Source organism: Micromys minutus, assembly GCF_963924665.1.
Source record: "Micromys minutus genome assembly, chromosome: 3".
Lineage (NCBI taxonomy): Eukaryota > Metazoa > Chordata > Mammalia > Rodentia > Muridae > Micromys > Micromys minutus.
The window spans coordinates 502,542-527,741 of record NC_137972.1 but is presented as its reverse complement, the minus strand read 5'-3'; the positions used below and the strand labels follow the sequence as shown (position 1 = coordinate 527,741).

Here is a 25,200-nt window from a genome sequence, read left to right as displayed (position 1 = left end):
TTTGAGGCCAGCCTGGTCTACATGGTAAGTTTCAGGACACTCAGGACTAAATAGAGAAACTTTGTCTCAAAAAACAAACAAAAAGCCCTATGCTACTGATTTAGCTATTCTATTGTCATAGCAAAACTCAAAGAAACCCTCTCATAGGCCTACAATCTGAGACCCAGAAATGACTACTTTTATTTCTAATCAGTAAAATGCAAAAAACCACAGGAACAGAAAAACATCGTATAACCCAGGATAAAGCTATTTGTGATACTTACCTTTTAGTGAATTCCTGCCTGTGCATGGTTAAAATACCAACATCTCCATTCAGATATCAAGTTATAAATGGGATAGAAGATAAATCAGAAAAGTCATTACAATACCATTTTTAATATAATTGTTCTGTTGCCTGTGGAACACCAACCTTCTCAAGGTACCACCAATTTACCTCCATACACAATTTCACAAAAACACAAAACATATAAACAGCAACATGTATTCTCTATCACCACCACTGCCTCCACCACCACCACCACCACCACCGCCGCCACCGCCACCTCCACCACCACCATTATTACTTATGTCACTGTTGATGCTTCTACCACCACTAGCTCATTAGCACCATCCCCACTCTAACCCTATCACCACTCAGCCTCTAGCAACCATCACCAGTTCCCTGCAACAAGAAAGATCACTGCTGGATGTGCAGATGTCTTGGCAAATATTATTTCGAAATAAATTTGGGAAGAATCTGATACCACTGGTAAGAATTTAGAAATGAGTGAATGTAGCTATTCTATTCTTACTAACATCCGTGGGAGAGGGAAGAAAGGTTCCAGAATTACCTTAGGGACCTAGAAGTGAACAACCTACTCTTTTCATTTTGAATGCATATTTTTATATGTCATTAACTTAGAATTTATTGCTAGCACTAGGCAGGAAAAATGACTAGGTTTGAGATTTTGGACTCATACGAAATAGAAATTGTATATAAACACCCTTATTTTAAAATTCACTTTTTAAATATAGTCCTGAAACAAATAAGGACTATAAGTTTCTTCAAGTATTTATATACTTGTAAGGCCCTATGTTAAATTTTTACCACTGCCAAAAGATAGTTACAATGTTAATATCTTTGCTATAACTATATACAGCCCTAATTTCAGACAATAGTTTGAAACTAAATAGTTTGAAACTAAATTTAAGCTGTAATCAAAATTCTCCTCCAAGAAAATATAAAATACATGCCAAGACACCTTAGACTGGTAAATACAATTTTTTGAGGCTTGAAGCAAATGAAGTCTTTATGAAAATTAAGATGCAGATGAGAGAACAAAATACAAGTATCAGCTATAATTTTATCTAAGCAAATTTAAGAAACATATTGGGATGTGGGGTGAATTTAAATTATGGTTTCTAATACCCCAAATCATTTTTAAACTATTTTTACCTGAAGTTGTATTTGCAGTATCTTGGCTCTTGCCATGACGATCTGCTTCTAGCCATTGGTACAAAACTACACAATGTAATAGAAACAAAAATCTTTATGAACAAAGCAAAAACAAACAAAAATAATAATGAAGAATGGAAAATGAGAATAAAAAATAAACAAAAGCAATTAAATTTGAGACATTCAGGTCAAGGACATAGCTTAACATCAGTGATATGTAGCTTACAAGCAAAGAACATGAGTATTTTAACACAAACACTAGTTATCTGTAACAATCATCTATATGGAAGAAAAGCACACACATTTTAAGAGTAGTTTCAGAGAAATATCAAGAGAAAGATAACAAAGCATGATGATAAAACTAAATGACCTGTATAAGTTGTATTGTGAGTACTACTACCTACTGCAATGGGCGTGGCTCCCAGAATGACAAGAGCTCTCAGTCACTGCCAGTGTGAGAGACAGTTTGATACTTCCTTATAAGATCAAATAATGCTCTGGACATACAACTCCATAAATCTAGTCTTAGGAGTAAAACGTCACATTTCAAGAGGAATAGTTTATACCTGGTAAGTACTCACCAAAACTATCAAAGAAACCAGAAACAACAAAGCCTGAGAAACTGTTACAGCCAAGAAGAGCTTCAGAAGATGTGACAACTAAATGCAAAATAACACAATGATCCTCTAAGAGAAAAAGAACACTAGTCAAAAACTAAGAAAACTCAAATAGGGCTTCCATCCCTCAACTCCACCTTGTATTGTAGGAGTTAGAAGTCTGCGTACACCCAAAACTGAACCACCAGCCAAAGAGAGAGCATAGACTAGACATCGTTCTCCTCCCCCACCAGATATATGTAGCAGACATGCAGCTTGGTCTTCATGTGGGTTCCCCAACAACTGGAGTGGAGGCTGTCCCTGACTGTGTTATCTGCCTTTGGATCCTGTTCCCCCAACTGGGGTGCCTTGTCTTGCCTCCGTGGGAGAGGAGGTATCTAGTCCTTCAGGGGCTTGATGTGCTAGGGTGGGGTGATATCCAGGGGAGCCTCCCCCTTCTCAGAGGAGAAGGGGAGGAGGGAGGAGGGAAGGGGAAATGATATTGGAATGTAAAGTGGCCATTGATTAATAAGTTTCAGCTTATTCCCCAACTAGCCCATTATTTATATAAACCATTTAAACTATTCTGTGTCTTCACATAATTAGTCTCCTTCAGTTTCATGTGACTGTCTCAAGAGTTCCAGGATGAACCTCTCCCACCCGACTCTTTCCCAGAATTCCTCTCTCCCTCCCTACCAGATGTCCTAACTTTTAATCCTACTTCAGCTATTAACCAGTCTTTTTTATTAACAGGTAATGCTTCCATACGACATATAAGAGATTCTACACTAGGTCTTCAAGTGTGGATTGAAGTCTCCAGAAACCCAAAGACAGAGTTCTTTTCATTAAATGTCCCTCTTACAGTGTTATGTCAGGCCATACTCAAAACATAACAGGTCAAGAAGAATATCTAAACTATCATCTCTGCATGTTATTTTCACTAAGATTATTAACAAACATCTTTCATGTGACTGTTAGTTATGCCTTCAGGACAAAGAGACATAAGATCACCTGAGGAAAGTATTCACTCAACCCTTTGATCCCATTAGATTCAGATACATTATTTAATAACTCTACTGCATCATAATTGACTAGGACAATCTGTTCCTCACTTTCCTCTTTCTTTTCTCTTGCTCATGCTATGCTAATTTAACCTCATCTTGGTAAATAATATGTGATCTTTCATGTGACATAGCTTCAACAAGTGTAGCTGGACTGTGTAAAAACCAGTTTTGCTTATTCTTTATTGCCCTAGCATCATTTAGGGACTAATCAGTATCAAATCTGTGCCAGAAATCTTAGAGCAAGGCTCAGTAACGGGGGCTGTTCAGGAAATAGATTAAGACAAAGTTGTATAAAAATCTATGTGAAAAGCTTTTGCTTATGACACTTGTATGAAAATAACTTGAAAGGAGGTATTAGGAGAAAACAGATACATTGAACTTCTTTCTGAATACAGGGGACCTGCCAGAATGGGTCACTAACTTCAGAAGGTAGCAAATGGGAATGTTATTAATAATCTATATGCATAGCTACTGAGCTACTGTATGAAGTTAAAAAAACTGCATGGCTTTCCCTGGTTATCCTTTAAGTTCAAATAGCAGACATTTTCTGTAGGATGACTCTGAAGTACCAGAAACAGAGGACATGCTTAACAAGATCCAGAGTAGATAAACATAGGCAGCTGTGTCTACAAAGTATGTTTTAAAAACCTACGTATGGTATTACTACACTCTTAAAATCTTGGTACCTAGGAGGCTAAGGCAGACAGTGATGAATCTGAGGTCAGCCTGGAATCCATAGTAAGACCCTATCTCAAAAAACAAATCCTCTAACCCTCTGTTAAAGACAAAATTCCTCAAAAGTCAAATCTTTTGTGTGTTTTCCCCCTTACCTGCTAAGTTCACAATAACTTTGTGATATATCTTAAATGAGAATAAAATACTTAGTCAATCTCTCAGTGTTATTAACTTAATGTATATCATTTAGCAACTTTTAGGCCATTAAGATCCCCTAAAGTTCAACCAGATCTAGGAGCTCTCTGTTGACTTGTGTATGTTTGCTTACCTAATTTCTCATTAAATGACTGGAAAAGTTAGCTTTATTGAGACACACCTCACATACTTTAATATTTATCCTTTAAAAATATGATCCAATGATAGTTTTTTCACTGAGCTACACCACCAACTTAATTTTAAAAACATTTTATCACCCCCCCAAAGAAACATTACATCCACACAAATATCCCCATTTGCTAAATGCTTTTCCTACCTGATTCTTGTTTTGTTTTTTTTCAGATAGAATATGGAAAATTTTTGTTTAAACAATATGTAAAAAAGACTCAAAATACTTTGGGGGGAAGGACAGTGAGATGGTTCAAATCTCTTGCTCCAAACCTGATGCCCTAGATACTATCCCTAGGAACCACATGGTAGAAGAGAAAAAATTTGCACAAGCAGTCCTCTGATTTCCACTGACCCACCATGGCTTGGAGCCCTCACCATACTAAATAAAGTGTACAGATGAGGAAATAAATTAAAAAGTTTAAGTTTTTCAAATGAACATTTTTTTCTGTCCAATCTTATTCATATACTAACTTGGGAACTTATTATAGAAATAATTTGTGTGGCCGTGTGTATGTGTCGATGCACATATGTATGTGTGTAAAGACCAGATGCAACCTCAAGTTTCTTCCTGCTATTGATCTCTACGTTTCACTTTGAGTTTCAATATTTTATTCAACTTTTAAGTGATGTCAATTACAGAATTTGAAAGAGAAAATATAATTCCATACAAAATGGAAACTCTAAAATATACTCATTAAAGTACTAAACAAATAAACAGCAGTGAGAACACAACAGAAGTCCAATTTCATCCTAGTGTTGTCTGCAGGAATTACAATCACAGAACCTCACCCAGCTCATAGCTGGGGCTCCAGAAAGCTACATCATACTCTGGTGCAATGAGAAAACAACAAACCCACATCAACAAGAGGAGGAATTAAGTCCTGAATTACTGGCTTTATCACATCCATCCTGTCTACTCCAAAGTAATACAATAACACAAGAGGTAACTACCACACCCTGTGGGCTACTTCTAGGGTAAACAGGGAAAGCGGCTAGAGAAGGACCAGTGCATGAAGAGTTATTCTAAAATGCCCTTTTCAGATGGATCTGTCTATGTCATCAAGCCACAGGTTCTTTAGCAATTGGAGTTAAGAAACTAAGGTTCAACCCAACTACACACACACACACACACACACACACACACACACACACACACACACACACTCAGTATGCACTCACTGATAAGTGGCTATTAGCCCAAAAGCTCGGATTACCCAAGATAAATTCACAGACCACATGAAGCTCAAGAAGAAGGAAATTCCAACTGTAGATGCTTCTGTCCTTAGAAGGGGGAACAAAAATATTCACAGGAGGAAATAAGGAGATAATGTTTGAAGCAGAGACTGAAGCAAAGGCCGTCCAGAGACTGTCCCACCTGTAGACCCAGCCCATATACAGCCACCAAATCCAGACAATATTGCTGATGCCAAGAAGTACATGCTGACAGGAGCCTGATATAGCTGTCTGCTGAGAGGCTCTGCCAGATCATGACAAATCCAGAGGCGGATGCTCACAGCCAACCACTGAACTGAGAACAAGGTTCCCAATGGAGGAGTTAGAGAAAGTAGTAAAGGAGCTGAAGGAGTTTACAACCCCATAAGAACAACAATACCCACCAACCAGAGCTCCCAGGGACTAAACCACCATTCAAAAAGTACAAATGGACAGACCCATGGCTCCAGCTGCATATGTAGCAGAGGATGGCCTTGTTAGGCATCAATGGTGAGAGAAGCCCTTGATTCTGCCAAGGCTTGATGCCCCAGTGTAGGGGAATGCCAGGGCAGGGAAGTGGGAGGGGGTACCCTCATAGAAGCATGGTGAGGGTGGATAGGATAGGGGGTTTATGGAGGGGGAAAAGGGATAACATTTGAAATGTAAATAAAATATATCAGAAGAAGAAGAAAAAGAAGAAGAAGAAGAAGAAGAAGAAGAAGAAACTAAGGTTCAATGCCAAGGAAGTCATAATTTTATCTGTTTAAATAGATTTGCAAAGTGCCAATTAATAGTCCCACCTGCAGCTATCCCTAGATTTTAAAATCCAAAACCCCAAAACTGGCACCTAGACCAGAGCCAAGTTTCCTTCAATTGAGAGGGTAGTTTCTAAAACTGAGTTTCTTCTGTTTTTCTGAAACATTAATACTTTAAAGGTTAACCTTTCTCTCCCCATCCCCAAGACAGGGTTTCTCTGTATAGCAGTCCTGGCTGTCCTGGATGTGCTATGTAAACCAAGCTGGCCTCGAACTCAAAGAGATCTGCCTGCTTCTGCCTCCCAAGTGCTGGGATTAAAAGCGTGTGCCACCACACCTGACTTAAATCTTTTTTATTTAATTTATTCATTTTAATGTGTGGGCACTTTGCCTGCATAAGTATGTATCACAGGCAAGTGTGTCACATGGTGCCCAAGGACGTCAGAAGAGGGCATCTAATCATCTGCAAGCACAGGTATAATGGTTGTGAACCACCGAAGTTCTCAGTAGTTTAATCTAGGTGCTGGGAGTTTAACCAGGGTCTTCTGTAAAGGCAACCAAGTGTTCTTAACTGCTGGGCTATCTCCCCAGCCCCAAAGCTGAATCATGTTAACTCTGGAGTTCTCTTTTTTTTCTTTTTTAAAGATTTATTTATTTATTTCATGTATACGAATACACTGTCAATGTCTTCAGACACACCAGAAGAGGGCATTAGATCCCATTACAGATGGTTGTGAGCCACCATGTGGTTGCTGGGAATTGAACTCAGGACCTCTGGAAGAGCAGTCAGTGCTCTTAACCACTGAGCTGTCTCTCCAGCTCAACTCTGGAGTCCTAACACAATACTCAAAAATATCCTTTTTCTTGTTTGCTTGATACAAGGTTTCATAGAGCCCAAGTTGGCCTTAAAATTCCTATGCGGCTGGAGATGACCTTCTGCCACCCTCAAGGGTAGCGATTACAGGGTGCACAATAACATCCTGTATGACAGTTGGCAACTCTCACGTCCCAGACATACAATATTAAGCAATATATTAAGTTCTGAAATCTCTATTTCTGCCGTGTACTTGTGAATCAGATGCTAGCTCTCAAGTACCATGCCTTCCTATCTGATGCCAGCTCCCATCTTAATGATCATGGATTATAACACTCTGAAACCACAAACCCAATTAAACATTTTCTTTTATAAGTTGCCTTGGTCAACTTATAAAAGTGAAAGGACACTTGCCTTACACTCTGATAACCTGGGTTCCATACCCAGAACCTACAAAAAGTGGAAGAGAGTGACTCAAAAGTTGTCCTCTGTCCCAAGTGACATGTACAAATGTGCTCTCCCTACACTTTATAATAAAAATATTAATCTTTTAAAAATTCTGAAGGAAGCTATATTCACAAATAATTTAAATAAATGATTATATAGTATTTACTTATGTTTGACATTCCAGTTTTATACGAAGCTTGTAGACACTGGCACTGACAACCTTGCAATCTAGTAGTTGACAGTATCAGTTTGATGCTTAGCTTTAGGTTCTAAGTATATCCTAAACTAATCAGGCTAGGGTTGTTCACTATGGCCAAAAAGCAAGCATCAGGGATGATCTGAGACTTGGCTGCTATTTTGAGGTGTTACTGTTTCCTGCTTTCCGATGGAGACTAACAATGTTATCCAACCTCTTGCTCCTCTCTGAGTAGATGGAGACACTGAATTTTGCTCAGAAGCTCATATTAAGGTGAGGTTAGAAGTTTTCTGTCTTGTAGCCATCTAGAAGTGAGACAGGTAGCCCCCATAGCTCAGCACCACCAGAGTGCCCTAGACAGAGGCTCACTAACATCAAATTCGTACCGTAGCCCAAGTTGATGTGCTCTCTCTTGCACCCTGCCTTGTCTTTATCATTTCCCTCCATTGTTAGTTAATAAGGAAAAATCAGGTTATCTTCAGTCCAGAGGTAGGCTAATCTTCCACAGTAATCTCCATGCCCTACCGTGTTCAATCCGTAAACATCAGGCTGAGCTTGTACCAAGTACTACCATTCTCAGACTTTGTTTTCATTCTCTCTCTCTCTCTCTCTCTCTCTCTCTCTCTCTCTCTCTCTCTCTCTCTCTTTCTCTCTCTCTCTCTCTCTCTCTGTGTGTGTGTGTGTGTGTGTGTCTGTGTGTGTGTTTACTTGAGACATGGCTCAGCAGATAAAAGCACTGGCTACTCTTCCAGATGACCCAAGTACAATTCTCAGCACCACATGACAGCTCACAAGCATCTGTAACCTGTTACAGGGGTTTTGTGTTCAGTTCTGGTTTCTGCAGACATCAGGTAATAAATGATGCACATGTATCCTTACAGGCAAAATACCCACACACATGAATAGTTCGTTAATTAATTCAACATTTTAGAATACAAAATTTGCAAACAGCAGAACTAGAATTTGATCTCAGATATTCCATCTCAGGATCCACATTTACAATCACTAGGTTAAACTGTTTATTTTTAATGGCCTCAGGGTTAGAAGGTGAAAAGACAGAGGGCTAGAGAGAGGGCTCAGTGGTTAAGGTCCTAAAATCTTCTAATTTGAGTTCGGGTTACAACTACCTATGACGTCAGCTCCAGGGATCTGACACCCACTTCAGTTCTCCATGGACACTTGCACTAATGTACATATACCCACATAGGGACACATAAATAAAAGCATTTAAAAAGTAATTGGAAATAAACAAATACACCTGGATAGCCCGACTTTCTTAGTCCCCAGAAGTCTACGTGACAAATATAAATGGGTAATTGTCCACAGATTAAAAAGTATATATATTTAAATCACAGATGTACTCCTTGAGGACCGTATGTATCATTATTTATTTCTTTTCTTGTAGTGATGGGATCATCTTGTATATAATAGGCAAAGTGAAGAGGGATGTTATTTAACAATCAGAAGAGATTCATTCAGAGATGTCTAAGTATTCTATGTACCTTAAAGCATAATAAACTATAGGTTATCGTTTCCCATTCTCAAAAATTATTATATTATTTAGTTTGTTCCACAGCTTAGTTTGCCAAGAGAAACTAGACAGCCAAACTTTTCCTTGAGTGTCTGCTTTTTATCGATTGTATTGGAAGCAGCATGAAAACAAAGCAAGGACAACCACCGTGAATCCTCAGCAGCCTTGGAACATGAGAGTATGTAAGAATCTAATGGAAACAAGGCAGGGACTGTGGAAGCCCATGAATATTTCAGAATAATGAAGAAGTATGCCAGATAGGTTTACCTGCCACTGACAAGAAACTAAATTTCTGACCAAAGCCAAAAGTTTTCCTTACATAATTCATCAAGCACTTTCCAGTTTTCCCCTTTAATAACCTATTCTTTTCCTTTCTCCTTTTCATTTTTAAAGACAAATACTAGCATCACTTTTATTTCAAGTAAGATCATTATGAACTAAAAACTAAATAAAACAAACCATACACACCCAATTGCTTTTCAAAACCTGAGAATCCAAGTGTTTTTACAAAAGCAAAAACAGACATAAGAATCACTAGGAACTCCCTCACTCTAACAGTGGGAGAGGGGTGTCTCTGTTTTTGCCTGTTCTTGGGACCCTTTCCTTCCCACTGGGTTGCCTCTTCAGCCTTGATATGAGCATTTGTGCCTAGTCTTACTGTAACTTGTTATGCCATGTTCAGTTGATTTCCCTGGGAAGCCGTTCTTATTTTGAGGAGAAATGGAGGAGTGGTGGATCTGCAAGAACTAAGAGAGAAAAAGAGAGAGGGAGAGAGGGAGAGAGGGAGGGAGGGAGGGAGGGAGGGAGGGAGGGAGGGAGGGAGGGAGGGAGGGAAGGAAGCAAGCAAGCAAGCTTAATTGGTGGTAGTGGCACATGCCTTTAATCCCAGTACTCAGGAGGCAGAGGCAGATGAATCTCTGAGTTTGAAACCAGCCTGAGTGAGTTCCAAGGGCTACAAAGAGAAACCCTGTCTCAAAAAATCTAAATAAATAAATAATAAGAGAAAGCCCAACTACTACAAAGTAGTTTAAAATAAACATTAATTGCCAAGGACAGCAGTTGTATAAATACACATCAATTCTGCTTAGCAACCAGAAGCAAAAGCTCCTCTTCCCCAGAACAGAGTACTATTTACATTAGATAAAAAGAATTTTAAGTAACATTCCTAAAGCAATCTGACAATAGAACCTATATTCTTAAACCCTGCCATGCTGCATTTTAAAGATAGTAACTTTTTATCATTTATTTGAAAAATACATTGCTTCACTATCCTACATACAAGGATCAAGTATAGCTTTGGTTTTACCTACTGCAAACAATTACTGAAGCTTAAAAATCTTAAATCACAGAGTACCAGTTCTGGTACTCCATGCATTGATAGGTGCCATCTCACATTAACCACAGCTTGTCTAAGTGACCAATACCATAAAAAAACAAAACAAAACAAAACAAACAACAACAAAAATGATTGAATGTCCTTTCAAGACTTGAGTTATAAACTATTTTGATTTATACCATGGGAGACTCTCTCACCACTTACTCTAGCAGAAGCTAGCAGCTATGCCATTACTATGTATAGGGAGCCTACAAAATGTCCTACATCAAATTAGTCTAAAGTTCTGTTTCTTTGTTGGGTCTTTTTGTGGTTTAGGTATGAGTGCAATTGTGGCTTCATAGAACAAATTGGATGATGTTCCTTCTGTTTCTATTTTGTGGAATAGTTTGAAGAGCATTGGTATTAGGTCTTCTTTGAAAGTCTGATAGAATTCTACACTAAAACCATCTGATCCTGGGCTTTTAGTTGGGAGACTTTTAATAACTACTTCTGTTTCTTTGGGGCTTATGGGACTATTTAGATGGTTTATCCGATTCTGATTTAACTTTGGTACCTGGTATTTGTCTAGAAATTTGTCCATTTCATCCATATTTTCCAGTTTTGTTGAGTACAGGCTTTTGTAGTAGGATCTGATGATATTTTGTTTTTTTGGATTTCTTCAGTTTCTGTTGTTATGTCTCCCTTTCCATTTCTGATTTTGTTAATTTGGATACTGCTCTGTGCCCTCTGGTGGGTCTGGCAAAGGGTTTATCTATCTTGCTGATTTTCTCAAAGAACCAGCTCCTGGTTTTGTTGATTCTTTGTATAGTTCTTTTTGTTTCTACTTGGTTTATTTCCTGACATCTGTTCCTCTTGGGTGTGTTTGCTTCTTTTTGTTCTAGAGTTTTCAGATGTGCTGTCAAGCTGCTAGTGTATGCTCTGTCCTTTTTTGAGGCATTCAGAGCTCCCAGGGACTAAACCACCAACCAAAGAGTACACATGGAGGGACCTATGGTTCCAGCCGCATATATGGAGGAGGATAGCCTTGTTGGACATCAATGGGAGGAAAGGCCCTGGATCCTGGGAAGGGTTGACGCCCCAGTGTAGGGAAATGTCAGGGCAAAGAAGTGGGAGTGTGGTAGGTGGGGGAACATCCTCATAGAAACAGGAGGGTGGGATAGGGGGTTTCCAGAGGGGAAACTGGGAGAGGGGATAACATTTAAAATGTAAATAAATAAATAAAATATCCAATTAAAATAAATAAATAAAAGCCTTAAGAATCTTAATCTGCCCTAACCTAGAGGCTGGAAGCAAATACTACAGTCAGAGACAGGTCTGGAGATAATGAAGACCCTTGCAAATGTCTGACTGCAATCTTATAAGAGACTGAGTTAGAACCACCCAGCCATTATTCCTTGGTGCCTGGCCTGAGCTACATGCTTGTTATTTGGGGGTTTTTGTTTGGTATGATGCTCAGAACTGAACCCCACACTTCACTCATGCTAGGCACATGCTCTACTACTGAACTATAATTGAGAGTGCTAACCTCTGGAGTAATGTGATTCAAGGTAATAGTAAATTAATAAAATAAAGCAGCCATAATGACACGTTTGTTTATTTGTTTAAGGTTTGTTTGATTAAAAAAAAAAAGACTATATCACTTTAGCCCAGGCTGGCCTTGAACTAAAATCAATCTATCATCCTCAGAGTACTGAGAATATAGGTATACACATCCATATCCAGGTGACAAGTTCATTCATAACACGGATATTAAAAAAAGAACAGCCTAGGATTTCTAAATTTTAAAAAATGGAATAATTCACTTTCAGTAATTAGATGATTTCTTAAAATCTGTATGTTAACTTAACGTTGAAAACATTAAACACAGGGCTGTGACTAGCTCACCACTGAGATAAAGCACTTGCCTAGCATGCACAAAGCCTTTGGTCCACTCACCAGAGCTACATAAAACTAAGGATCCTTAACTATACAGAGTTCAAGGCCAGCCTGGGTTATATAAAACTCAGTTTAAGAAAAAAAAAAAGGGGGGTCCAACCAGTCTCTTCAGATGAGTCCTGTGCTTCTGGAGGCAAGGATGACAGGCTACAGTGTCATCACATCTGGGATATGGAGAACAAGATCACTGTAGATGACCTGCAGTTATCAGCACCAACTGCAAGGCAGAGGCACCCCAGTACCTCTCTGGTTAGTCTGCTAACGGCTAGGCTCTTTGCTGGCTACCTGGTGAAAGTGTCAGGGTGGCTACTGTCACCTGCTAAAAGTTTAAGACAGACTTTAGAAATATAAAAAACGGTCTTTCTGAAAAAAAATCTAAAGCCAGGGGGATACATTTAAAGTTAGCATGTAACAGTATACAGAAACAGTAATGGCAGTAGAAACAATAAACAAGAATCTGATAGCTACTGATGAAGAAAACAACTAAGTGGCTAGAGACAGGTATAAAATTTGTTCCACTTTGTTTGATTGAGACAAAGCCCCTGCTATGAATGTAGCACATGCTGGCTTTGATGTTACTGTGCAGCCCAGGCCAGCCAGGAACCCCAAATCTCCCTGCTTTAGTCTTCAGAGTGTTGAGATCACAGTCACATACCATCAAGCCTGGGCTGCCAAATGCAACAGTCTGAATTCAGTTCCTTAGGAACATATGGTGGAAGGAAAGAATTGAGTCCAGAAAGTATCCTCTGACCTCAATAAGCGCGTGCGTGCGCGCGCGCGCGCACACACACACACACACACACACACACACACCTGTCAGTAAACTGTTTCAACCTTAGGAACTACTTTTGGATGTCTACACACGAGTTCTACGAACACTTTAAATCCCATGGAAGTACCTAAAGTACTTTCTTTACTCATCAACTACAACAATGGGATTATTTTTGCTGTCCCTGCTAACTATTAACTATTTTGGAGCAATTGTATCCTAATGAACTCCATGCACTATACCTGCATTATCAAGCATCAGCAATTAATTAATCAATGTCTTCCACACAGATAACTGGCAGGCATTCTAGAGTAGTTCCAGATCATAAAAGAATTAGACCTGTCAGTGCAAGCATCTGACACCATTTGAACTGGTTATAGACAGGCATGTTATATAAACTCAACATTAAAGAACACAGGGTTCCCTGATACAGAACTCGGATATATTTCAAACAAACTATTATAAGCTCTGCCATAAAACAGCTGTGCACTTTAACCACAAATTGAAGCTTTGCAAAAGAAAACAAATTATTTACTAATTAATAATTAACACACTTTTAATTCAAAATTAAGCCTCAGCTTGCACTAAGTAGATTCAATAATTCTAATTATGGTATCATTATACTCATTTTCAAAGCATACTTAAATGAGTATGTAAATATTCTTTGTTTCCTTAACAAAGAAGAAGAGGGGAGGAGAAAAGAAAATTTTAAATGTACAATTTGTATTTATAACATTTCTTAAAGATTTGTTTTATTTATATGAGTGCACTGTAGCTGTCTTCAGACACACCAGAAAAGGGCATCGGATTCCATTACAGATGGTTGTGAGCCACCATGTGGATACTGGGAATTGAACTCAGAACTTCTGGAAGAGCAGTCAGTGCTCTTAACCACTGAGCCATCTCTCCAACCCCAACTTGTATTTATAAAGTTAGATATGACAATAGAGGAGAAAACAGAAATCATTTGGGTCTGACCTTTAAAATCAAATTCTCACCAGGCCTACTAGTACTTACCTTTAATCTTAACACTCTGAAAGCAGAGACAAGGAGATTTCTGTGGATTCAAGATCAGCAAGTTTCAGGCCAGCCAGAGCTACACAGTGAGATTCAGTCTCAAAACCAAACAAAATAATAAAAGTTTTTAATTAGAATAAAATTCTGGGGTCTGGAGAGGTAAGTGTCCCTGAATGTCCTTATAGAAGACCCATGTTCCTCCATTCCCAACACCCGTGTAACAGCTTACAACCATCTGTAACCCTAGTTCTAGAGGCTCCAACACCACCTTCTACCCTCCTTGGGCACTAGACACAACACACATGGTACACATGTACGCATGCAGGCCAAACACATGTACACATAAAATAAACCTTTAAAAAAGCAAATGTAGGGAGACTATCTTGTGTACTGTATAGATACATCACCTCTCAATATAAAAGCCCATGGCCTATGGCTTAGGCAGGAAATAGAGGTGGAACATCTGAGAGGAGAAAGAATTCTGGGAGACAGAAGGCAGGAGAGTTGCCAAAAAGACGTGACAGGGCAGATGCACAGTACCTGAGCACAGGCAACCAGCCACGGCTAGAATGATGGGATATTTTAAGTTGTATTTCATCAGAGAAGAGCCTCACTATATGGGCAAGGTATTTGTAGATGTATTTTGAGTCTGAGTCTTATTTCTGGGAACATGGAGCTAGGAGGAAGAACCAGGGTTTAATTTCTACAGTCAAATTCTAGGCCTATCATTTGCTTTCATATATATGTACATGAACACAGATAACTAATACTATCAAGACAAATGTGGAGAAAAATTGTTCTAATTCTCCCTGATATAAAGGAAGAAAAAATATAAAAAGAGGAAAAAAAGAATGTCTGTGTTCTAGTATTATCACAAAACAAAAAGGACCTCAATCTGCCTCTGCCCCATCTCAGACTTCCTCCCTGATACTTACCACTGTGTCTGCCTACAGTGCCCAAAGCCAAAACCTGTCGAATGGAGTTAATCTCAAAAAAAAAAAAAAAAAAAAAAAAAAAATGCAAATACAACCTCCTTAAATAGAAGCTAACCACTCTGTGTTCATTTTTCTCTTTGCCTCCCGAGACCCTCTCTAGTTTGCTTCTTTTGAAACAGTTGTCTCACATTTACAATATGGCTTCAAAATCACTCTGAAGGAGAGGCTGGTCTTGATCTCTTGAGCCTCCTACCTCAAGCCCTACAAGGACTGAAACTATTCATGTCCAGTTCTCTTTGTTAATGTATTTTTTTCTTCTAGGAGTTTTGTTTCATTTATTCAAAATAAATAAGTAAACCAACAAACTTATGCACATTAAATAGATAAAATATTTTTTTTAAATTCTATTAATTTTCAGTAAGCTGGAAGGTTAATTGAAAATTATAAACATTTGTCTTTGCCTAAGTTAATTATGACAGATGAACCTTTAAAATTTTTCAGTTACTATTGAGCATCTTTAAGTTAAATTTCTAGGCTAGCATATAAAGTTGTTGAGGTTTGTCTTCTGGTGGGGGTGTTTCATTTGAAACTCATTGTGTTTTAGGAAGATAGCGGTTCTCAGAAGGGAACAGAAATCAGAACTTCCTTATAGCAATATGACCTGATAATTCTGAAAGCACCAACAACCAAAAATAATAATAATAATAATAATAAAGCAAAACAATCAAAACATTGTCTCTGTTCCATGTAAAAGGAAACTGAAGACATTCTAGAGTCAGTGCCCTGCACCGATCACGGGATGTTTATATAACCTCATCTTGAGACTTAAGAAGGGAACTGCTGCTGTGGCTGGGCAGTCCAGCCTCCTCAAACACTGTCTAAAGCAACCTGTAAGGAAGAAGGCAGCCACATTTTCCTCACGAGTTTCTTGTAACCTCTGAACACATCATGATTTTGCTGTATGATTACATAGACTCCACACTCCAGCAGGACAGAGACCCAGAGTTTATCTTGTCACTGAGTGGTCTCTTCTGTCGCTGGCTTCCCATTTGTGTTAGTGTTTTCCTTTCTCCTTTCCATTATAGGAAAAAAAAAAAAAAAACAAACCTAAAAGGTAGATTATTTTAGTGCTAAGCCCCCAATATTCAAAGCTATTCTTTTTTTTACTCCATTGTATTTTAATTAAATGATGGTGTGGAGGGATTCTGAAAGGAAAGATACATTACAAGTACCAGGGTTTGGATTTCTCTGACAGGAAACAACTGGAAGAGAATTTTACTTATCCATTTATTCTTTGAGTCAATGGCTATATGTTGAGGTCTTTACAAATATAACATGCCAAATTAAATGCTAACAATGTGGATAAAATATGGTGCTGATGCAACTAGAAATTATTATAATTAAATAAGCTATGCCAATTTCAGAAAGGCAAATGTCATGTGCTTTCTCTCATTTGCCATTCCTAGATTTTCACACAGATACATGGCTTTAGCCCCTGCACACCAGAGAGCACAGTAGGTGGATCCGTGAGTCCCAGGTCTATATAGGAAGTTCCAGAACAGCCAAGGCTACATAGAAAGACAGTATCTCAACAAACAAACAAAACAAAAGAAAGAACATAGAGGTTAACTGAGGAACAAAGGTGACTAATAATGAGGGTCAGGACAAAAAAATTCAGAGAGTGGAAGGATTCCAGCAGGACTAAACTTCATATATATTATGCACAGGGATAGAATCTTTAAAAATAAATTTTAAAATATTGCTTAGATTTTTTTCCTTTAAATTAATGCTCAGCTCATTCAGCAACAATCACGTGGCCACTCTGGCTTCTAGTTAAAAACCGGAAATGAGAAGTTCTATTTTTATTTTACATTCTGTCTCTGTGGAATAACAGGTGGTGGTTATTTCCTTAAAGCATTTTTGTATACACTCCGGTTTTAGATCTGAGTATGTACTACTGTGCAAATAGAAAATCCACACACAGTTTTTAAAAAATAACAAAGCACTTACTGCCCTTTGTTATTTTAAATCAATTACTGTATTTATCTTTACTCTTGGTAAAATAAAGAGAGGACCATGAAAACTAAAGTCTAAAATCTTCATTTTATAAATCTTTCAGGTACTATTTAAAAACAATCCTCAGAAATTTCCATTAAATTACTGAGATAATCTGGGTATGGTGGCATACTCTTGTAGTCCTGGTACTTGAGAGGCAAGAGATCAGGACTTCAGTCATCCCCTTAGTTATTCAATGAGGTTTGAGGCCAGCATCAGATACATGAGACCCAATCAATCAATCAATCAATCAATTAATCAATAACTGAAACAAACGGATGCTCAGTTTTCTAGATGAACCTTAGATAGAATGCAAAATAACAAAACACAGAGAGCCTTCAAACTCTTGCTATTTTTTAAGTTTCTATTTACTACATATATTGACTTGAAGAATATGCCATGGCAATTGTGGAGGTCAGAGGACAGCTTTCCAGATTTGATTCTGTTCTCTCCTTCTATAATGGGGGTATCAGGTCATCAGGCTTGGAAGAAGGTACCTTTCCTGCTGAAGCTCTTTGATAACTATTATAACCGTGTGTGTGTGTGTGTGTGTGTGTGTGTGTGTGTGTGTGTGTGTGTGTGATGATGGTGATGGTGATGGTGAGGAGGAGGAGGAGGAGGGAGAGGAGGAGGATGACATGACCCACCCGTGACGGCCAGAGCACACTGTGTGTAGTTGGTTCTCACCTTTCATCTCTAGGGTATGGAACTCAAGTTATCAGGCATCAGCCAAGCTCTTACATCCATCACTAATTTTGCCCTTTTTCCGAAAAGCAACTTATTAATAACAACTAACAAATGACAACTAATATACTATTACTAACAAGTTCATCTTTTTCAATTCCTTTTTTCCTTATCCTATTTTTGAGAATTTAGATAAAGTCCACCTCGATTGTTATAGAAAGATTGAAGCAGTGATGTTCTTTGACCATGAACAATTTACTGGTCATGTATTCTACTTTTTCAATCCAGATGCCAAGTTTCCATGTCTAAAGGGACAACTATGAAAGTCAGCAGTGCAGAGTCTCTCCTGAGCTCCTTATCCAAAAAGGCTCTGATTTTTAGCCTTTCCCTAAACAAGCAATTTTATTCTAAGAAAGCTTCCAATAACATTTTATTCACAAAGGGGAAGGGCATATTAAGTCATACACAAATAAAAGAAATTAAAGTTACTATTAAAAATATAATTAAATACATATTTTGGACATTAAGGGGAAAAACAATTGTTTATAAAACTCATATCCACACTTAAATCTAAGTTCTTTCTTCATTTCTAAAAACAGCTTTTTAAGGAAGCCTAAAGCTTTACTTTCTGCAAGGAAACCTGAGCAGACTGGAGAAAACTCAAAGGCCCATAATCTCATTACAAAGCAGCAGGGTTAAAGGTCAAAGGTCAGGGAACAGGGGAATGGAGTGCAAAGTAGTTTTCTCACTAAAAAGTAGACTGTCTCATTGTTTTAGAGGTGTTAAAGGCTAGCTAGTCAGTTGGATTTACAAAAGCAATAAATCACTTATGCAAACTTTTAATATTAAGACTTTATTATGAAGAAAAAAAAATTACTCCAATGAGATTACTAAAGAAAGGACCTAAGGAGCTGAAAGGGGTTGCAACCTCATGAGAAGATAACAACATAATCAACCAACCAAACCCTCTAAAACTCCCATGGAGTAAAACACCAACCTTTGTGTGCACTTTGAGAGACCTATTGATCCAGTTGTGTACGTAGCTGAAGATAGCAGTGTCTGGCATTAATGTGAGAAGAGACTTTTGTTCCAGAGAAAGCATGTTTTCTCAATGTAGGGGACTGACAAGGCAATGGGATGCAGAGGGGAATCAGAAGGGAGTGCACCTTTGTGAAAGTAAATGGAGGGGAAGAGGAGGGAATGGGATCTGGGTGGGGTAAAAGGATAACATCTCAAATGTAAATACAGAGTACCTAATTAAAACATAAATAAATTAAAAATTTTAAAAAGAGCAAGAAAACTAAAATTACTTTTCACCTGTACTTGAATAATCTCTCAAACATACACTAGTGCTTCAGGTGTCCCTTCAAAGACTTTCAGGAAAAAGTTGTCACCTGATCTTTTCTAATGAGTTCCATACGGTACAAAAATAAATACTCAATATGCATATGCATGTCAGCAGACATTGAGTTTCAAGGTATCTATCCTCCAATGATTCAACAACATATGTCTACTTAGTAGTCTTATGTCCACATTAAAAAACACTAAACTTTTACTCCTGCTTGAATTTCAAAAGCAAACATGATTTTGTTACACTTTCAATAAACTGGCTTCACAATTCTGCAGGACACTCTACAATTGACTCTGAGCCTCCTTTGACATGACAAGCAATTACATCTACGGTTACTCTAGGGAGCTCTGCTACTTAAATTTTAAGTCATAACCCTATCAAAAGTCACATAAAATGTGGGGATGAGGGTCACAAAAATGGAGTAAACACTAAAAGGATTATGAGCATGCAACAACTAAAAATTAATTAAAAGTCAAATGCATAAAGAATTAAAGTGTTTCTGACTCTACTATACAATATCATTGTAGTCTTGGTTCTGAACATAACATTTTTGCAATGTCTTACCACTAGACACTAATGAATGCTGTTTCAAACAACTTGTATCATAGTCACAACTAATAATACATATATATACATATATATATAATATTTTATATATAATGGTTTTTACTATGCATTTGAAGTTTTCTGGGCCTGGTGGTACATGACTATAATTCAGCTACTCAGGAGGCTGAGGCATGAGGATCACATATTCAAGACCTAACTAGGTTATCAAGTGAGTTCCAGCCCAGCCTGGTCAATTTATGAGACCCTGTCTCAAAACTGAAAGTACAAAAAGGAGCTGAGGCCTGTCATGGTGTTGAACACCCTTGATCCTAGCAGAGGCACCGAGACCTGAGTTTGAGGCCAGCCTGATCTTCAAAGTGAGTTTCAGGATAGTCAGGCTACACAGTATCTCAAAAAGTTGGTGTGTAAGTGGGACGGGTTGGGGAGGGGCACTGAGAGATGGCTCAACAGTTAACAGCACTGAGGACTCAGATTTGATTCTCAGCACCCACAAGGGACTTCAGTTTCTGGGGATCAAATGCCATCTTCTGACCTCCTCAGGCACCAGGCTCATATGTAGTGCATAAACATATTTGCAGGTAAAACATTCATACACATAAAACTAAATTAAATTTAAAACACTTTAAAGTAAAAAAGGGCTGGGGAGATTGTAGCTCAGTATCTAGTATGCAGGAGACTATGGGTTCAATTCTCAGGACTGAAAGGAGAGAGAGGATTAAAACGTGTTTGGCAATATAGACCTGCAATCTTAATACTTAGTATGTAGAGACCGGAGGACCTGAAGCTCAAGGTCCTAGAAATCAAGTTTGAGGCCACTCTGGGCTGAGACCCTGCATCAAAAAAAAAAAAGAAAGAAAGAAAGAGAGAAAGAGAGAAAGAAAGAAAGAGAGAAAGAAAGAAAGAAAGAGAGAAAGAAAAGAAAGAAAGAGAGAAAGAAAAGAAAGAAAAAAAGAAAGAAAAGGAAGATTTTAATATCTTCCTAGTATCATTCCTCAGTGTAAAATTATCAGATTAATGTATTTTTTATTATATTGTGTAAATGTACTTAATTTTAATTTTTAAAATTGTTGTCTTGGAGCTAGAGAGATGGGTCAGTGATTAAGTGCACTTGCTGTCTTTTATCGAACCCAGGTTCAATGTCCAGTACTCACATGGGGGTTCACAGCCATCCTAAGTCTAGCTCCAAGGGATCTGAAACCCTCTTCTGGGCTCCACAGGCATTAGATGTGCACGTGGTACATATCCATACATGCAGATTCATATACATAACTTTTTAAAAATTGCTATTTAAGTTTCATTTTAGAAAATCATGAAATGGCCAGGTGGGCCAAGAATCGTTATTTTATTTTATTTTGAGACAGTTTCACAATGTAGTTCTGGGTAGAACTCAAGAGATTCAGCCACCTGCTATAATATACTTCCTGAGTGATGAGATTAAAGCATAAACCAGAACATCCAGTTCTGGCTCAAATCTTTAATCCCAGTACTCAGGAATCAGAGGCTTCTGCAAGTTCCAAGCCAGCCTGGTCTATATCATAAGACTCTGACTTAAACATATGAAAGGAATTTTTGATTAAAATTAAGACAAAACGTATCATTTCTGAAATCAATCTTAATATACTTTTACCATGCAAAGTAGTATTCTCAGCACTGACAATTACAAAATCAAAATATCATTTCAGAAAAACATTGATGCCAACTCCTGCAGAATCAAATATTCTGCCAAAATTTAGTTCTTTACAAAAAAAAAAAAAAAAAAAAAAAAAAAAATGAGGCCATATATTTGGCTCATTAGGACGCAAATGTATTTTCATTCTTGGTAGATGGTAAAACTGCATGTATGTCAAAGAACTATTTTTAAAATAAATTTTCTTATGATTTTTCAGTAAATGTTTGGTTTATATACCTATATTCTCAGAGTTGTGTAAGAATTAATCTGGCTAAAAGTCATCATGATTAGAGAGGTGGCTTAGCAGTTGGGAACACTTGTTGCTCTTCTGGAAGACCCTAGTTTGGTTTCTAGCACTCACACTGGGCATCTCATAACTACCTGTATTCTAGCTCCAGGGAACCCAATACCTTCAGGTCTTTGTGTGCACCCACTGGAGCATGAGCACACACGAGCACACACACACACACACACACACACACACACACACACAAAGAGAGAAAGAGGGGGAGGAAATTTATCTTAGTAAACAAACAAACAAAGGGATCTTGAGAAATCCTAGGTCTAGAGAACCTGTCTAGGTACTTCTGCACTATTTGTCTTCCTCTAACTGCAAATGTGTTCCAAGCTAAAGAGAGAAAAGTTGTCAATATTAGCAAAAGATCCCTGAAGTGGCAAGTGGGTATTATGGTTTGTTTCCTACCAATTTCTACCAATTTCTATCCATATGCCCCTCTTTCACTGTCTCCCATTTATCCCTTCCACCAGGAACAAGACAGTTGACAAATGATTCACAATAAGTAAGACCTGTTGATGCTTTCACTAAAAAGATTTTCCATTCTGGCACACAAACCTTCAAGGTTGGAGATGGTTGTCAATGAACCAATGAAGAAGTACTGACAGAAATGGAAAGACTCAAACAAAATAATGTTGACATAATCACCTCAGGGTTACCAGTGTCTATGTTTAAAAAAAAAAAAAAAAAAACTGTGAGATCACATTGTTTTTTTCTTTTTGAACAATTGCACAAAAAAGTTAAGCCAAGTATGAAAGCACCTAGGAAAGTTTGTTTATTCAGAAAAAGGATACACTTAAGACACGAGATAGGAAACTTTTTTTTAAAAATCTTATCTTGTTATCCCAGCCGCTTAAATTTCCTTAAAGGTTAAATTAAACTGAAGAGAAATTAGCTTAGAAAATAAAATACTTGCCAAATAGCTGTGGTTCCTAAGCCTTAAATCTGTAAATTCCTAGTACTCAGGGGTCACAACCACCCCTAGCTCTAGTTCCAGACAATCCAACCCCCTACACCCTCTTCTAAACTCTGAAGACACCAGACATGCACGTAGTGCACATAAACATTCATACACATAAGATAAATCTGAGAAAAGTTAAAAATAATTTCTTCACTGTTGTAGCACAGAATATCTTTTTCCAGATTTTTATTATTTTTAAGTGTGTGTGTGTGTGTGTGTATGTGTGTATGTGTGTGTTGGAGAAGGTGCCCTCAGAGGCATGTCAGCTCCCTTAGAACTGGAGCTGTAAGTGCTTATAAACCACCTAATGTGGGTGCTGAGAATCGAACTTGGGTCCTCAGCAAGAGTAGTGCATGTTTTCACTGATCCACCCTCTGGCCCAAGAATCTTTCTCTTCTAAGTAGTAATACACTAAGGACAATCTAAAGAATACCAGGAGACACTGCTTCATGAAGACTGAGGTGAAAATAAAGGATGATTTCTGGAGAGTCCCAGAACACACTTTTTAAAAGGTGGTGCTCTGGTGGTGGTAGACAAAGAGAGGACAAATACAGGATTTTTTCTTTCATCATTCTTCTGCCATAGAAAGCCCAAGAAATCCTAGTTGTTTAGAGGAGTTCTAGGAAAATAATTCTCTTACCAGCCCAAGAAAAATCTTTCTCCAAAATTATTCCGCAGACATACCCCCCCAACTTCATGTCCCTTAACAGTGCCATTCTTAACATGTACATGAAAACTTAGCCGAAGAAACAGTATGATTACATAATTATACATACAGGAGAAACTTGGTATTTCATTATTCCTCTAAAACTATACTTAGCTTTTGTTGAAAACATTTTGCTGTGAAGCTGACTTAACACTATGCTCAGTTAAGACGTGAGACTGTATTAATAAAGACTGAGCCGTTTTTGTTTACTATCATTTATTATTTAGTACATTCTTCCCGGTCCTCTCCTCAAAGGAAGAGAGAAAAATCTACTGGTGCAATCAGCGAGGGATGCTATGTTCCAAAGAAGCTGCTCTGAAATGCTATGACCTAAGTGTTTAGCACTGACACAAATAAAGTTCAGGTGGTAGGTGTCATGTGTCTCACCCTTAAAACACACACACACACACACACACACACACACACACACACACACACACACACATTCAGATCCCACGGAGAAGAGCAGAGTGAAAAATTCAGTCAGTCATTTCTCCCGGCCTGCTCTCTATCTTTCGCATCCCCTGCCCCTACCATCCTTTAACTGCTCGGGATCCCAGGGTACGTTCCCCAGCTCAGTCCCGCACTGCGTCACCAAACCCGTCAAATAGGGGCCACGCTCCTCCAGTGACAGCTCGGCGGTGACTCACGGGGCGCCCCTCTTGGGGAGAGGATTGTCCAACTACATCAACTCAGGAACTGGGCAGGGGTATCAACAAAGCATCAGGCCGCAGCCCAAGCGTCCAAAGGTCCTCGCTAGCTCGCGGCACTGACACCGCCAAATCCACAGGATTCCAAAGGGTGACTCGCTCGTCAGCGCACAACCAGGGGGGAGGGGTGGCGCCGACCCAGAGCGGCAGGGGTCGATCCTGCTGGGCCTCCGCCGTCGCCCTGCGGTCCCGACTCCTTCTTGGAGCTGCCGACCACCGCGTCGGCCGCCAGGGCCAAACTTCGCGAACCACTGCACAGCCCGGTCCCGCGCGCCATGAGCCACCCGCGGGCAGCGGAGGGGTCCGGCCCTCTGGGGGCCCGCGCCCGTTACGCGGACCCAGCACCCAGGGGCTTAGCCAGAGCGCGGAATTAACAACAATGTCATTATGTCGCCCACGAGTGCCGGTCTAGCCCGAGCGCGGCTACTGCAGCCGACTTTTTGTCTGGAGCCCGCACCTCGCCTCCCTAGCGCCTCCGCAGCCAGCCGGGCCTTACCCGCCAGCTCGTCGGGCTCCAGCCCGCTGTCCGCATCGATCCCGCACAGCACGAAGTAGTGGGCGAAGCGACAGGCGGCCGGGGAGGACCCCGAGCCCGGGCCCGGCGCCGCGCCGCTGCCGCTCATCCCGCCGCGCTGCCTGTGCGGCCGTCGCTGGGGTTCGCCGAGGAGGCTCTCCGGCTTGAACCGCTGAGAAGCCTCGCTGGGAAGCGTCGCAGGCTTCCCTCGCCGAGGAGGCCACCGCGCCGCTCGGACTGCGCTCTCCGCCGCGACCCTAGGACGACCCTGGCGCGCCCATGGCCGCGCAATCGCCGCAGCCGGGATCCTTCTAGACGCTGGTACCGGGAAAGCGGCCTCGGGCTCGCGCGCGAGCGGGCGGGCGGGCGGGATTCCGCCGCGGCGGGGGAGGGGCGCGCAGGGGGAGTGTCAGCGAGCGAGGGAGGCCCGCGCCGCCGCGGCTGCGCCCGCCGGAGCGCAGCGTCTAGCGCCCGCGGGTCAACTGAACGGTGCTGCGCGACGGGAGCGCCCGTAGAGCTCGGAGGCGCGCGGTCCCGGGCGCGCACCAGAGAATTCGGAGGGATCGGGGGCGCGTCAGGGTGCG

General features: G+C 39.7%; 1 protein-coding gene across 1 annotated transcript in view; it reads right to left on the bottom strand.

Annotated features, from left to right (window-relative positions):
• DENND5B (DENN domain containing 5B) overlaps positions 1–24,911 on the bottom strand; it is a 120,441-nt gene extending 95,530 nt beyond the window's left edge. Inside the window, exons 1-2 of the mRNA XM_080914327.1 lie at positions 24,599–24,911; positions 1,436–1,501 (exon numbers count right to left, since the gene is read on the bottom strand). Of these exons, the coding sequence (XP_080770453.1) occupies positions 1,436–1,501; positions 24,599–24,725 (193 nt within the window). The 5' untranslated portion in view covers positions 24,726–24,911. The remainder of the gene's footprint in view (positions 1–1,435; positions 1,502–24,598) is intronic.
• Positions 24,912–25,200: the final 289 nt, after the last annotated feature.